The 14,562-nt window shown below is 40.1% G+C and overlaps 1 protein-coding gene across 2 annotated transcripts in view; it reads right to left on the bottom strand.

The window, feature by feature from the left end:
- efl1 (elongation factor like GTPase 1) overlaps positions 1-14,562 on the bottom strand; it is a 299,163-nt gene that overhangs the window by 202,784 nt on the left and 81,817 nt on the right. For both annotated transcript variants that reach the window (XM_078530449.1, XM_078530450.1), the window contains exon 11: positions 10,573-10,695. In XM_078530449.1, the coding sequence (XP_078386575.1) occupies positions 10,573-10,695 (123 nt within the window). The remainder of the gene's footprint in view (positions 1-10,572; positions 10,696-14,562) is intronic.

Here is a 14,562-nt window from a genome sequence, read left to right as displayed (position 1 = left end):
TGTACTGTATTGAAAGAAACTGATCTGTATTGCACTTTATGTAATATCGAATTTGAACTGTTATGTAATGTACTTTTACAAATTTTATGAGTAAAGTACATTCTTGGAATTAAATCAGAACAATAAGACATGCTGTACATGAGTGATGTGGGTCCATGCCTAGGTGGGATGAGTATTTCTACATGTCGGGATTTAAAACACAGCCCATTTCCATCTTCTGCATCTGACCACTCGGATACCAACAAGAAAAATCTAGGATCAAGTGTATAGACACCTGTTATGATCCTTCCCTCTTATTCCTTTCTAGGTCTACAGCTGGTCCCATAAACTGAAGAATAACCACCTGTAAAGAGTTGGAAAGGAACGAAAGACGCCTGAAGAATTTGAAGCAAGATTGGTGGGGGGCATAACCCATTCCAAATCTCTCTGCAGTTTGAGAGAGGGGGAATCATATATATCCAACATCCAACAACATCATGTCCTTCCCACCTACACATTGGAATTGTTACAGTAATCTCAACATCAATGTATACTGTTTTCATGAAGCTATTAATGTATATATTATTGGAAAATATTTTTCTTTTAAAATAGAGGTTTAGCCTGTGGGTGTGTCTTAATTGGATTAAAGCCAGTTAGTCTGGGTGCCTTGATATGTACTAGTTTTGATACATAAGAGAGGTAGCGTGCATTTACATTTTTTGAATAGAGCATTCAAGAAGTGGGGTGAAAACTACCACTGAGCTAGCAGATACAAAGCAATATGTTTATATTATTAATAAAATTGGTACTATGAAAGGGGTTTTAGGGTTAAAAGGTGGAGTTCAAAGAGGCTGGTGATAAAATGAGAATTTACATTCAGTGGGTGGTGCTAGGTGTAACTTCAGCAGTTTTGTGTGTGCAGGGCAGAAGCAATGAGAGATCAAATGCAGCTGTAAGCCTCCACAGGAACCAAAGTGAAATAACCTCATTTTGAATTCGTAAGGTGAAAATATTTTGCCTGGTGTCAGGTTAAGTCTATGGGTTGCTGTTGCCTTAATGGAGATTAGTTTGGGAATTTGTTAAAAGTTATGATAGTAGTAATTTGTAACCATGTGTAAATGAATAAAATGTTTCATTTAGTTTAATGTAAAACCTCGAGAACTGGTGGTCTGATTCCCGAATTTAGAGTCGCATCTCAAACGTAACACTTAAAATTATAGGTTATGACAATTGTTTAAAGTTTCCCTCTGGGATTTTTAAATAACTCAGCTATACCAACTGCATCGGTCATAATAACTGTATTGACTGCTCTCAATATGGTCTCCTCTACAACGGAGAGAACAAAAGCTGATTAGGTGACCGCTTTACAGAACACCTCTGTTCAGTCTGCAAGCATGACCCTGGGTTTCCGGTGGCCTGTCATTTTAATTCTCCACCTTGCTCTCATGCTGACCTCTCTGTCCTTGACCTGCTGCAATTTTTGCATGAACTCAACGCAAACCTGAGGAACAGCATCTAACCTTTCAATTCAGCATTTTATAGCTTTCTGGACTCAACATTGAGTTCAACAATATCAGACTGTAAACTCTGTGCCCATTTTGTTTCCTTTTCTTTGTTTGTTTCAGTTTCTTTGTTTCTTTTGCTTTCAGACAGCAGCACACCTACTCTAGGCACATATTTTGTTTCTTTTCTTGCCCCATCACCACTTTCTCTGGCCATGTAAGACCAACTCTTCTGTCATTCAATCTCTCCTAGTTCCACCCTATTTCAGACATTCCTTTGTCCTTACCCCACCTTGCTCAAATTCTATTACATCTCCAACTTTTCCCAGTTCTGAAGAAAGCTCCTTGACCTTAAACGTTAATTCATGTTTCTCCCTCTACAGATGCTGCCTGACCTGCTGAGTGTTTTCTGTTTTTATTTCAGATTTCCAGCATCTGCAATTGTCTGCTTTTCAATCACTGAAGTACTAGTGTTTTGCCCAACATTCCCTCTTGATTGCTGATCTACAGTACTGGATACAATTGTGCTGCTGCCAAATCTGAAGCATTAAGCTGATTACGCAGTCATTACTACCGTAACTTGGATTAATGTGAAAATCCACATCTTCTTTCAGAGCCTTGCCACACAACCAGCAGCATTCACAATGCTGTCTGCCCTGTTGAGGGTTTCCAGCATTTTCTGCTTATATCTTCAAATTTCCAGCATCTACGTATTTTGCTTTTGTTTTACCATTCACGGTGTGTTTTACAATAGCCCCAAAATTGTGCCCATGATGCTGGCTTAAAAACTCAAACAAAAATCATAATAGCTACTCAATTGAGTATCATGTAATAAATAAAAGCATACCCTGTGATGATAAAATTGAGTGCTGTGAAACAGGAATGAAGTTGAAAACTGCACTCGTGTCCCTTTTATACCGATGAGTGAAAAAACACTTACAGGAGTTGAGAGGTCTGGTCTAATAGTTGATGCAAAACAACCCAGAAAACCAATTTGATTTTACTGCCTCCGAGTATGTTGCATCTTCGAGCAATGAGAATGGGACTGAGGCATAAGATTCACCAATTAGACTTGCTTTTCTATAGCCCCTTTCATGACCTCACAACGTTCCATAGTACTTTACAACCAGTTAAGAGTTTTTGAAGTGTAATCACTGCTGAAATGTCAGGAAACAAGATAACTAATTAAATATTGGGAAGCCCAAAGCCTAGTTTAAAAAATGGTGTCAAAACAAGGATGAGGAGATCTACTTTTTCCGCACCATGTGCCCAGTGATCAGTGAGGCAACAGAAATGGAAAAGAAATTTCAATTTCACATATCAATTGTTTGTTTCCATATTAATTTACTTAAAGGGAGACCTGTTTGATGACAATTATTGGAAGCCGTGTTCCGGTGACTCAGCTACATGTGCAGCATTTCAAATTTTGGAAAAAAGCCAATATAGGGAATAATCAATGTGAATACACCCCAATTCCAACTTGCTTAATCTTCCTGCATTTCCTTCTCCCTTAGCACTTGCACCAGCTGTCTCTACCCCTTATACATCAATAGTTTCCCAAAGGAGGGTGAAGTGTGTGCAGTTGCTGACACCTGACTATGACCATAGCATATTTATTTCCTTTGTATAGAAACATCCTGATTTATTTCCCTGGTTCTTTCATACCAGTAAAACACTGATTAGCCTTGGTGTGCCAGCTAGCCTAGCTCAGCACAGAAGGATTTAAAACCTTTATTACATGTCCACGTGAGAAAGTCCTCATACCTTTCCTTACCTTGCTTTTATATATTTCTTCAGGTACAACACCATTTTCCTGACATCCTTCCCAGTCTGATGGCTTTGGGAACTGTTTGTTCTTTGTGCTACAATCTCCCATGCTGGAGGTCAGAGGATTGGCCCACCTCTCCCTCACTGCCTCAAGAAGTGTTGTCTGCTCTTCAATTCTACATTTCCACTGACTTGAAGCTACGCCATACAGTAAAACTGCCAAGTTCACAGTTCTGTTGCATTGCTGCATGGGGTTAAATGGCTTCCTGGCAGTGCTGGCATTACCGTTGCCCCTCCCACTCCATTGGATGGTCCACTGCATGTGAGCCACAGTACATGGTATAGCACCATTCCTGGAATCCTGCATGCTTAAAAATGCTAGGAAAGTTTAACCAACAGTCATGTTAACCCTTTAAGTGATGCTCTAACACCAATTGCTAGGCTAATACATGAGCATGAGAGAGTGAGAGAAAGAGGTACTTGCATTTATAAGGCACCTTTTATGGCCTCAGGACATCCAAAAGCATTTTACAGCCAATGAATTACAGAACTGAGTGTAGGATTTGTTGTATTGCTTTTAAAAGAATGCAATCCTTTGTTTGCTATGAGGCATTCAGAACATCCTATTGTGCAATGAACGCTACATTTGGGAAAATGAGCCTGTCTGTGCTCAGTAGTATTTGCTTTACCAAACAATGGTGACTGAATTTCACATGTATAAACTGGGGGACAGCATTCAACTCAACTCCATATAACTGGCAGGCTGGAGACTGGACAGAGCTTTTTATGTTGGTGTTACTGGTAGGGAACTTCACCTCCTGGGTGTGCACATTGCAAATCCACATGCATGCTCTGTATGATTCTTGGAAAACTCATTTAAAATAGATGCAAAATCATGCACACTGCTTGTCAAAAGCTCCATCCAGCTCTTCCAGTAAGCAAGATTCCCCCAGTGGAAAATAATCCTTTACATCTGCATCAGAGGGGAAGGGATAAATCATAAGAGTACAAGGTCCCATAATATAAAAAGAACTTGCATTTATAAAGCAACTTTCACAACCTCAGGGTGTCGCCAATGAGGTAGTTTTGAGGTATAGTCACTACGTAACATAGAAAACATGCCAGTGCCAGCTAATTTGCGAACAAGGTCTTACAAATAGCCATTTGATAATGGCCAGATAATCTTAGTGATGGTGGTTGAGAAATTGGTCAAGACACCAGGGACACCTGCTCTTCTTCGTAGCATAGTGACATCTTATACCTGAGGGTGCAGACAGGGCCTCAATTTAACATCTCACCCGAAAGACAGCATCCCCAACAGCGGAGACCTTCCTTAAGGAAGTGCCAGCCTAGATGATGTGCTCAAAAGTCTGGAGTAGGTCTTAAACATAACATTTACTGACTCAGAGGCGAGAGTGCTCCCACTGAGCAATGGCCAACACATCATGGATGCACACATCAGGGATTCAGGTTAGTGCCTCAGCAGGATTTTCCATCCATTTGATTTAATGGGCAAACACATGAGAGCCACAATTTGCATTCTTATTTTGCAAGGCTCTGTATTGGGAACACTTACTCATAAAACATGCCCCCATTACCCCAGAAGGGTCTGTGTTAGGAGATCAAAGTAGCCATTGTTCTGACCTTGATTAAAAAGTATAGACATAGAATTTCTGAAATGAATAATCTGGCCAGCACAGTGATGTTTTAATACATCACCACTAAAATATAATGTTTCTTTGTATTTTCTTCAAACCCAGATATGACAGTTTCCAGATAAATATACATTGAGTACTCAGCAAAATATATGATTAAAATTCTGAGATTATGTCTCCTCAAATAATGAAATTGGAAGACCGAAGAAAATCATGAATAGTGATGCATCTGCAAGAACTGTGCATGATGAAAGTATTTCTGAGGAACTGCACATAACTATTGCATAGATTTAACAAAAATCCCAAATTCTGTAGTTAACTTTAAATCTTAAAAACAAACGTATATAATTTTGAAACCAAGGCCTTGTCTACTCTTCAGGTAAACAATAGAGATTCCACGTTTTAAGAAGGGCAGGAACTCTCAGGCATCCTGGTCAAAACTAATTGCTCTGTGAAATATCAAGTGAAGACCACTGTTCCTGGGGAAGTTGCTGAATGAAAACTGGCCACTGGTCTTTGCCTACTTATCAAAAGTACTGCCCTTTAAAATTAATTTTCGTGAAATATTTTGTAACCTTTCCCAGAGGCATGACACAAAGTGCAAGTCTTCCTTTCTTTCAGTACCATGGTCAAAGGTCAGTCAGACAACTAATATTTGTTCTGATGTTAACATAAATAGCTAACAGAAACTAAACAATGAGTCAAAATAGAAGGGTTTTTTTATCAAGGAATAAACCCTTGCAGTCCAATAACCAATTTTGTGTCTCGAGGTGGGAACATTGACTTTTGAACAGAAAAGTGTTCTACATTTTGTCACATCCCAGAATTTTCATCTGATCTCATTATACCATTATCAAAACTAAGAGCTTATTTTATCAAACATTTTATCATATTTCATCAATTTACTCTTGTCGGATTGTGATGCCATTTCTGTGCAACAACAAATTTAAAATTAGGCAGCTTCATTACCCATGACCCTACCAAAATTATAGACACTTATTTCAATTACTTGTCTGTGGAGGTAAATTATGCCATTCAACTGCATATTTTCATTTAAACTTGTTCTTGATGTCAAGGTGACCTCAATGAATACAATTCTCTAAGAGTGTTTGTGGCCAACGAAACTGATCAGCATGCACGTAAAATGCTTTCATCTCACTCAAGGTTTAATTTTAAAATAACTTTTCTCTGGGAAATTATATGAAGCCACCAAAGAGAAGTGCATTAAAAGGAGCAGAAAGTGACAAAAATAATGCCCATTTCCACCTTTACTGATGCCAAAAACTTGCCACCCACTATAGCTAAAGTATCTGCCATTCACAAGATTAAAGTACTTGCTTATAAAGGTCATATTGATGACTTATAAGAAAATGCTGCAGATTTCAGTACATAAACAAATGGGGTTCTGTGCTTGCATATAGTACTAATTCTTATAACAAAGTGACTGCTAGCTTTGAAGTATCTGCAGAATATATGTCACAGGTGGATTCTCTGGGTCTCAGAGAATCGGCATTGGGTCTTAGCAGTTATTTCATAGCATACTAGCAACCTCAGCAGGTGGTGGACAGAGAATATAAGCTTGACATAAGACTTCCCGCTGCGTTAACCAAGCACTCCAGGGGACAGCAGTACAGGAACAGAAATTATTTAGACTTCATGGAACTGCAACGCTTAAACTGGGTTAGCTGTGGTGCCCGATGCAAGATGTTCAGGGACAACAACCATCTGTGCTGCACTACCAGATGTAGTGAAGCTCATCTTACCCTTTGCTACAGTATTAGGTATCCAAAGGAGTTGCTGCAATGGTCAATCATCAGGCCAACTCGCAGTTTATTACAGTAAAATGAAGCCTCATTTTTTCCTACCTGTTTCAGTAACCATCAAGAACAATGGTGACAGCTGTTACCATATTCCTTGCTTTTTTAAGACACAAGCATAGCCATTTATATCCCTACTGACTATTCCAGGGGAGCCTCTTGCCCATCAATGTGCAAACAGAAGTTGAACACAGTAACAGGACATTCAGTGCAACCAGCCCATGTCAGTGTTTACCCTTCACAAAGTCAATTCCTAATATTGAGCTTTTTGGGCCTTACATTAAAAAAACTGACTTGATCTGAGAAAATGATTTTGCTGCTGCATCTACATGAATAATTTATCGCTGTAAAATTCAAAATTCAACACCCCAGCAAACTATTGCTAAGCATGGTACAGCCTGAATAAAACATGCATGTTTGTTTCAGATTTGGCACTAAAGAGTTCTTGAAATTTCTGAAATGCAGCCACTGAAATTCCAAACTTTTATCCTCTTAATTTACTTTTTCAGTCGCCAAGTTAATGCAGTTTGTTGTGAACCGCAAATCCAGTACTTTCTGGCATGCAATTGTTGTAAAACTACATGCTAATGCATTAAGTGTATCATATTACTTTAAAATATACATTTTACTAGCCAAACCTTCCTCGTTCACATCTATCAAAATCTTTGCCATGTGAGTGTATAACAATTGCAGAACATATAGCAATGCCTTCATCGAGACCACAACATTCCTATACAAACCTCAACATCCAATCATAGTTACTATGATGTGGCATACACACAGCCCGCAAATATAATTTGTACAGAAGCTGCCACTTTAGAAGCATCAAAGTCAGGTTTTTAAAAATTCAATCCCATTAACAGCACTGAGGGAGTGCTGCACTATTGCAAGTCCCATTATTCGGATGAGGCATTAAAACGAAACCCCATCTGCCCTTTTAGGTGGTGTAAAAGATCCTATGGCACTATTTCAAAGATGAGCAAGGGAGTTATCCCCAGTCTCCTGACCAATATTCATCCCTCAGTCAACACACAAAACAGATTGATCATCTAGTCATTATCACATTGTTGTTTGAGAGTGCTTTCTGTGCACAAATTGGCAGCTATGTTTCCTACATTAAACAGTAACTATACTTCAAAAATACTGCATTGGTTGTAAAGCGTTTTGGGACATCCTGTGGTCGTGAAGTTTTCTAAATAAATGCAAGTCGTCTTCTTTAATATTTGGCCGATACTAATTTACTCCAAACTTAGACGCCATTGGAGCAACAATCAAGCATCCAACACCTGTTCAATAATTTATTCTGAAAGTACTTCTCCAGTATTTCCTGCTCCTATAACTTTCAAGGCACAAGATTAAAAATATATATATTTTTAAAAAGTATATATATATTTTTAATTAATTCACGGGATGTGGGCCTCACTGGTTGGGCCAGCATTTATTGCCCTTTAGGTGGTGGTGGTGCGCTGCCTTCTTGAACCGCTGCAGTCCATGTGGTGTAGGTACACCCACAGAGCTGTTTGGAAGGGAGTTCCAGGATTTTGACCCAGCAGCACTGAAGGAGCAGCAATATATTTCCAAGTCAGGATGGTGAGCGACTTGGAGGGGAACTTCCAGGTGGTGGCAGTCCCATCTATCTGCTGCCCTTGTTCTTCTAGGTGGTAACGGTCATGGGTTTGGAAGGTGCTGTCTATGAAGCCTTGGTGAATTCCTGCAGTGCATCTTGTAGATGGTACACACTGCTGCTCCTGTGCGTCGGTGGTGGAGGGAGTGAATGTTTGTGGATGTGGTGCCAATCAAGCAGACTGCTTTGTCCTGCACGGTGTCCAGCTTCTTCAATGTTGTAGGAACTGCACTCATCCAGGGGGGTATTCCATCACATTCCTGACTTGTGTCATGTAAACGGTGGACAGGCTTTGGGGAGTCAGGAGGCGAGTTACTCGTCGCACGATTCCTAGCCTCTGACCTGCTCTTGTAGCCACAGTATTTATATGGCGAGTCCAGTTCAGTTTCTGGTCAATGGTAACCCCCAGGATGTTGATAGTGGGGAATTCAGTGATGGTAATGCCACTGAACATCAAGGGGCAATGGTTGGATTCTCTCTTGTTGGAGATGGATACTGCCTGACACTTATGTGGCGTGAATGTTACTTACCATTTGTCAGCCCAAGCCTGGATATTGTCCAGGTCTTGCTGCATTTGGACATGGACTGCTTCAGTATCTGAGGAGTCGCAAATGGTGCTGAACATTGTGCAATCATCAGCGAGCATCCCAACTTCTGGCCTTATGATGGAAGGAAGGTCATTGATAAAGCAGCTGAAGATGGTTGGGCCTAGGACACTACCCTGAGGAACTCCTGCAGTGATGTCCTGGAATATTCTGCACGTGCACATTTCCTGTCCACAAACCTTCATTATCAACTTTCAACATTTAAAATGCCTACATATACAATCATAATGGAAATTCTTGATGTAAACATGTCCCAGTGATGCTGCAGCCTTTATGGCCCTGCACGACCAATGTATGACCAGTGTATCCAGTAACATTGAATCCTCTGACATACCATGAGCAATGTCACACAAATACTAGAGTAACAGAATATATATATATTTTAGGTGATTCTGGACCAACTGCATTTCAAAGAAACCAATCCTAAGGTCCAACAGGTGATGCCACATAACATCCTAGAATCCATTAAAAACAGTGACATCATCACGCACTCACTCACACAAGCCAACTGGAGTAGTGTGCACAGTTTTGGTCTCTTTACCTATGGAAGAGTATTTTAGCCTTAGAGGGAGCCCTGGATGAGATAATTGTCCTTTGAGGGGATATTGAGTAAACTAAGCTTATATTTCTGAGACTTCAGGAGACTGAGAAGTGATCTCATTGAAATAAAATTCTTAAGAAATTTGTCAGGGCAGGTGCTGGGAGGATGATTCCCCTGGCTGGGAAGTCTAAAACTAGAGGTCACAATCTCAGAATAAGAGGTTGGCCATTTAGGATTGAGTGAGAAGAAATTTCTCCAAAGGCTTGCAAACCTTTGGATTTCTCCACTTCAGAGTTGTGGATGCTCTTTCATTAAGTCTGTTCAAGTTAGAGAACGATATATTCTTAGAGGCTAAGGGAATCAAGGAATATGGAGATAGTGCAGGAAGGTATAACTAAAGCAGAAGACCAACCATGGTATCATTGGATGGTGGAACAGGCTCAAAGGTCAAATGGCCTATTCTTGCTCCTACTTCTTATGGCCTTATGTTCTTTATAACCCTCAGGTTGTGAGACAATTCTCTGGTAGCTAAGTCAAATGTAATGTCATTCAGATTAAACTGGCCATAAAACTCTAAATATCATTGCATATACACGTATGCATCATACAATATAGCATGTAGGTTCCTGCACAGGAGCAGTATGGTTTTGTGTTTTGCTGAACATTGGAACACCCACCATGACAAGACATTATGTCCAGGACAAACTGAGATACGTCTCACAACGTCACTGACTCACTTTGCCAGTCAAGTGCATCACCAGCAGGAGAAACATTTGCACTTTATTACTTGATGTTCCAATACTGATTTGAAATTATCAACAAAACTATTAATGAAAACTGGGTTGCTGTAAATGGTTATATTAATAAGATAGCAGTTACTGCTGCCTGTTTGCACAACCGAATAGGAATCAACATTAATTTTTTTCTACTAATTTAACAATCAAGAAATAAATGTTAATTAATTTAAAAAAGAACCTTATCCAGGCAAGAGTACAACAATATGGAGAAAACAATTCAACACAGTGCAGGTGTTTCTTCACCAACTTGTACTTTAAGTTCTCAAAATACACAGAACCATTTACCTTGTTTGAGGGCTTGGGTTTGGACAGGCAGTGAATCAAATCTTCTGCTTCGAACACACATGAGCTTTTCAACCCGCTCTGCAGCAATATCCAAAGGGCTGGGCAGCTTGTTACATACCATTGCTGTTGTGCTTTGTCAAGGAATTCCAAAGTGTACCAATGGATTCATTTGGATGGCTCCTCATCATTTCACATTCTACTAAAACCCAGGACAACTGATTTAGGTTGGCAGGGCAGATGATCATCATATAGTTCCACTTTATTCTCAATGGCACTTTACATGCGAGAAGCAAATCAGTATATGGGCTTATGTGCAAGGGTGCAAATTGTCTGCAATGGTTACCTACACATTTGCTTATAAAACCAATATAATACTCTTTATTAGCATAAATACAAACTTCCTGTAGTTTTCTGGATCCTTTAAATTAGGCCATTACTGTTTCTTGCCTTGCCCACACACATTTCCCCAAATCAGAGGGCTGGCAAACTTAATGCAGTTGGAACAAAAGCATTTCAAAGCATAAACTATCCAGTAAAATTGCTCTCACAAATTCAATGTGCCCACTTGTTTATGGTAGTCTGCAGAGTTTAGCGCCATGCCATTTGATTCATTTTACCCTTTTCTTTTCTGTTGACAGCCTAACTGGCAGTTTATCAGATAACGCATTTGACTTATTCAATGAGTGTTGTAGCATGTTTAAAAACTCCCATTCTGCTGGAAAGGCGTGGCAACTGTCCAGAATTTCCTTAATTTTCATGCAATAGAATCAGGTACCAGACTGGCAGTCCTTGCCTATTCCTATTTTAACAGGCGCTTTTATGGCACTGGTGAATAAAATCCTAATTACTTTTCCCCATGTGCTTCCTTCAAAGAGACAAGTAATTATGTTGTAACCAAATCTGGAAACTCTAGAGCAATATCACATTTTTAAGGATGCCAAGCGTAGCTCAGCACTCAGACTCAAAATGATCCAACTTACTACTTGAGCCTTTTAAAAGCAGTTATGAATTCTACTTCTATTGTTGTTCTGATAGGGTGTCACGTTCTAACAACACTGCATGAAAATTTTCCCAACCATCCCCCTTAATCTTCATTCCTCTGGTTATTTATGACCTTCGGTTACAGACTCACCAGCCAGTGGAAATTGCTTTTCCTAGATTTAGTTCATTGAAATTTTTCACAACTTTGTGCACTTCCATGAGATCTATTCGGCACTGTTTCAATGAAGAGAGTCCTACTAGCCTGTAACTAAAATCCCTCAACCCTGGTATCATATTAATGAATCTCCCCTGCACTCTCTCTTTAGCCATCATCCTGTCTAAAGTAAGGCAAGGCAATATTCTAACTGTGACCAAATCAACAAATTGTATAGGGTTTAACACTGCCTCTTTTGTATCTATGCCTCTATTTATAAAACCTAGGATCCCATTTTTTAGCCACAGCTTCATCAACATGATCCCTCATTTTTAAGGTGTACATGTGAACAACAAAGTTTCTTTTACCATTTGATATATATTTCTTCTTGTTAAATTTAACCTGACATCAATCTACCCAATCTGGTAACTTCATCGAATTGTGCATGTCCTCCTAAGGTCACTCATCGCAGTTAGCCGAGCCTCCTCATTTTTGTGTCATCTGCAAATTTTCATACCGAATCAAAATTCAGAATTTTAGTACAGATTGTTTGCATATATCAAGAGCAGCAACGATCTCAACGCAGGCTCCTGGAGGCACAACCAGACCAATCCTCCATGTCCAAAAATATCGATTAGTCCCTATGTTGTCTTCTTTAACTAGCTTCCTATTCACGTTGCCACAATCCCTTTAATATCATGCAATTTCATATGATCAACAAGCCTTTTATCCAGAACCTTATAAAGCAGCCTTTGAAAATCCACACACACATCATCCTCTTTCAATATGGTCAAAAATTTAAAGTTAAACACGAAATATCCTCGACTCTGCTATTCAAGAAAGGAGGGAGAGAAAACAGGGAACCACAGGCCAGTTAGCCTGACATCAGTTGTTGGAACAATGCTAGTATTAATCTATTATTAAGGAAGTTTTAACAATGCACTTAGAAAACTGAAGTATGATCAGGCAAAGTCAACATGGTTTTACAAGAAGAAAATCATGTTTGAAAAATTTAGAGTTTTTTGAGGAAGTAACTAATAGGGTAGATAAAGGAGGATCAGTAGATGTAGTATGCTTAGATTTCTAAAATGCATTCGATAAAGTATCATACAACAGGTGAATACACAAGATAAGGGCTCATGGAGTTGGAGATGATATATTAGCATGGATAGAGGATTGGTTAATGGGCAGTCAGTGGAGAATAGGGATAAATGGAGCATTTTCAAGTTGGCTGGCTGTGACTAATGGAGTATGCTAGGGCCTCAGCTGTTTACAATTTATATTAATGACTTAGATGAAGAGACTGAGAATAATGTATCCAAGGTGCTAATGATACAAAGCTAGACAGGAATTAAGCTGTGAGAAGGACACAAAGAGGCTGGAAAGAAGTATAGACAGGTTAAGTGAATGGCCAGACAACAAGTTGGCAGATGGAATATAATGTGGGGAAGTGGGAAGTCATTCGCTTTGGTAATACATATAGAAAAGTAGAATACAGTGAAATCTCAAAGGGTCAAACTCAGGTGACACAAAATTCTGCTTGTGTCGAAGTTACCATTGATTCCCATCGGCAGAATAGTAAAAGCAATTGAACAATGCTGGTTATCACCCAAAATTCCACAGTAGTCGATCCGGTTTAGCCGAACTTTGGCAAGAGAAATAATGCTGAAATCAGGAGTCATGTGAGCACACCAACCAGAGCAGAACAGTTGGACCTAAGCTCACTCAAATTTCTCTGTGAAGTGACTTGCAAAGTGTGCGAGTATGGCATAATCTGTGAGAAAGTTAAGTGTTGTTGATCGGAAAGAAGGTGAAGTTGATACAGCAAGTGAAAAACTGCAGTGTGAAACAGAAAGCGAACATCGTGAAAGAGTGGAAGATACTGCCATTAAGTTTGCCCAGCATTCTGGAAGCCAAGGAGAATATCTTGGAACAGTTCAACAAACAGGCATTCTCTCCAGCATGGAAGAGGATGAAAATAGCTGTTATCCTGATGTCGAAGAAGCTCTACTAACGTGGTTCAAGGCAGCCCGGGAAGAGAACCTGCCAATTTCTGGTCCTATCCTGCAGGAAAAGGGGAGTCACCATGGCAAAGAAGCTGGGGTTCACCTGTAGCAACGGATGGCTGGACTGATTCAGGACAAGGCACAACGTCATCTTCCACTCAGTAAGAGGTGAGGGCGCTGCCATTACAACAGCAATGACAGATGATAGGCTCCAAACTGGTCTTGTCCACATATTGAAAGAGTATGCACAAAGAGACATTTTTAACACAGATGAAACCAGACCGTTTTACTGTCTTTTGCCAGATTGGTCTTTGATGTTTTAGGAGGACACATGTAATGGCAGAAAGCAGAGGGGGAACGCATTACTACTTTGGTCTGCAGCTAAATTGATGGTACCAAAAAGCTGCTGCTTCTCATGACAGGGAAGTCCAAAGGCCATGGTGCTTCAAGTCAAGGCACTACCCACACAGTACAAGGCAAATAAAACCGTCTGGATGACTTCCAGCATTTGACAGGCATGGGTCAGGAAAACAGACAAAATGTATCAACGAAAGAAATGGAAGACTGCCGTCATCGTGGACCTGCACACCCTGACACTGCTGGTCTGAAGAGTGTCAAGCTGATGTTTCTGCCCCCCCAACACCACGGCCAAGCTCCAGCCACTGGATCAGCGGTGATTAGGAACCTGAAAACCCGCTAACGACCACAGCTGATCTCTCAGCTAAGGCCGATAGGAAGTAGGACTATGATCCCTCTGTGCTAGAGCCCTGTTGATGCTGAAAAAGGCATGGAAGATAGTGAAGGAAGCCACAATCGCAAACTGCTTCAACCACACTGTGTCCAGACAGG

Source organism: Cetorhinus maximus, chromosome 26, assembly GCF_964194155.1.
Source record: "Cetorhinus maximus chromosome 26, sCetMax3.hap1.1, whole genome shotgun sequence".
In the NCBI taxonomy this organism is placed as follows: Eukaryota; Metazoa; Chordata; class Chondrichthyes; order Lamniformes; family Cetorhinidae; genus Cetorhinus; species Cetorhinus maximus.
The sequence above is the reverse complement of the archived record's forward strand: the minus strand, read 5'-3'. Positions and strand labels throughout refer to the sequence as shown.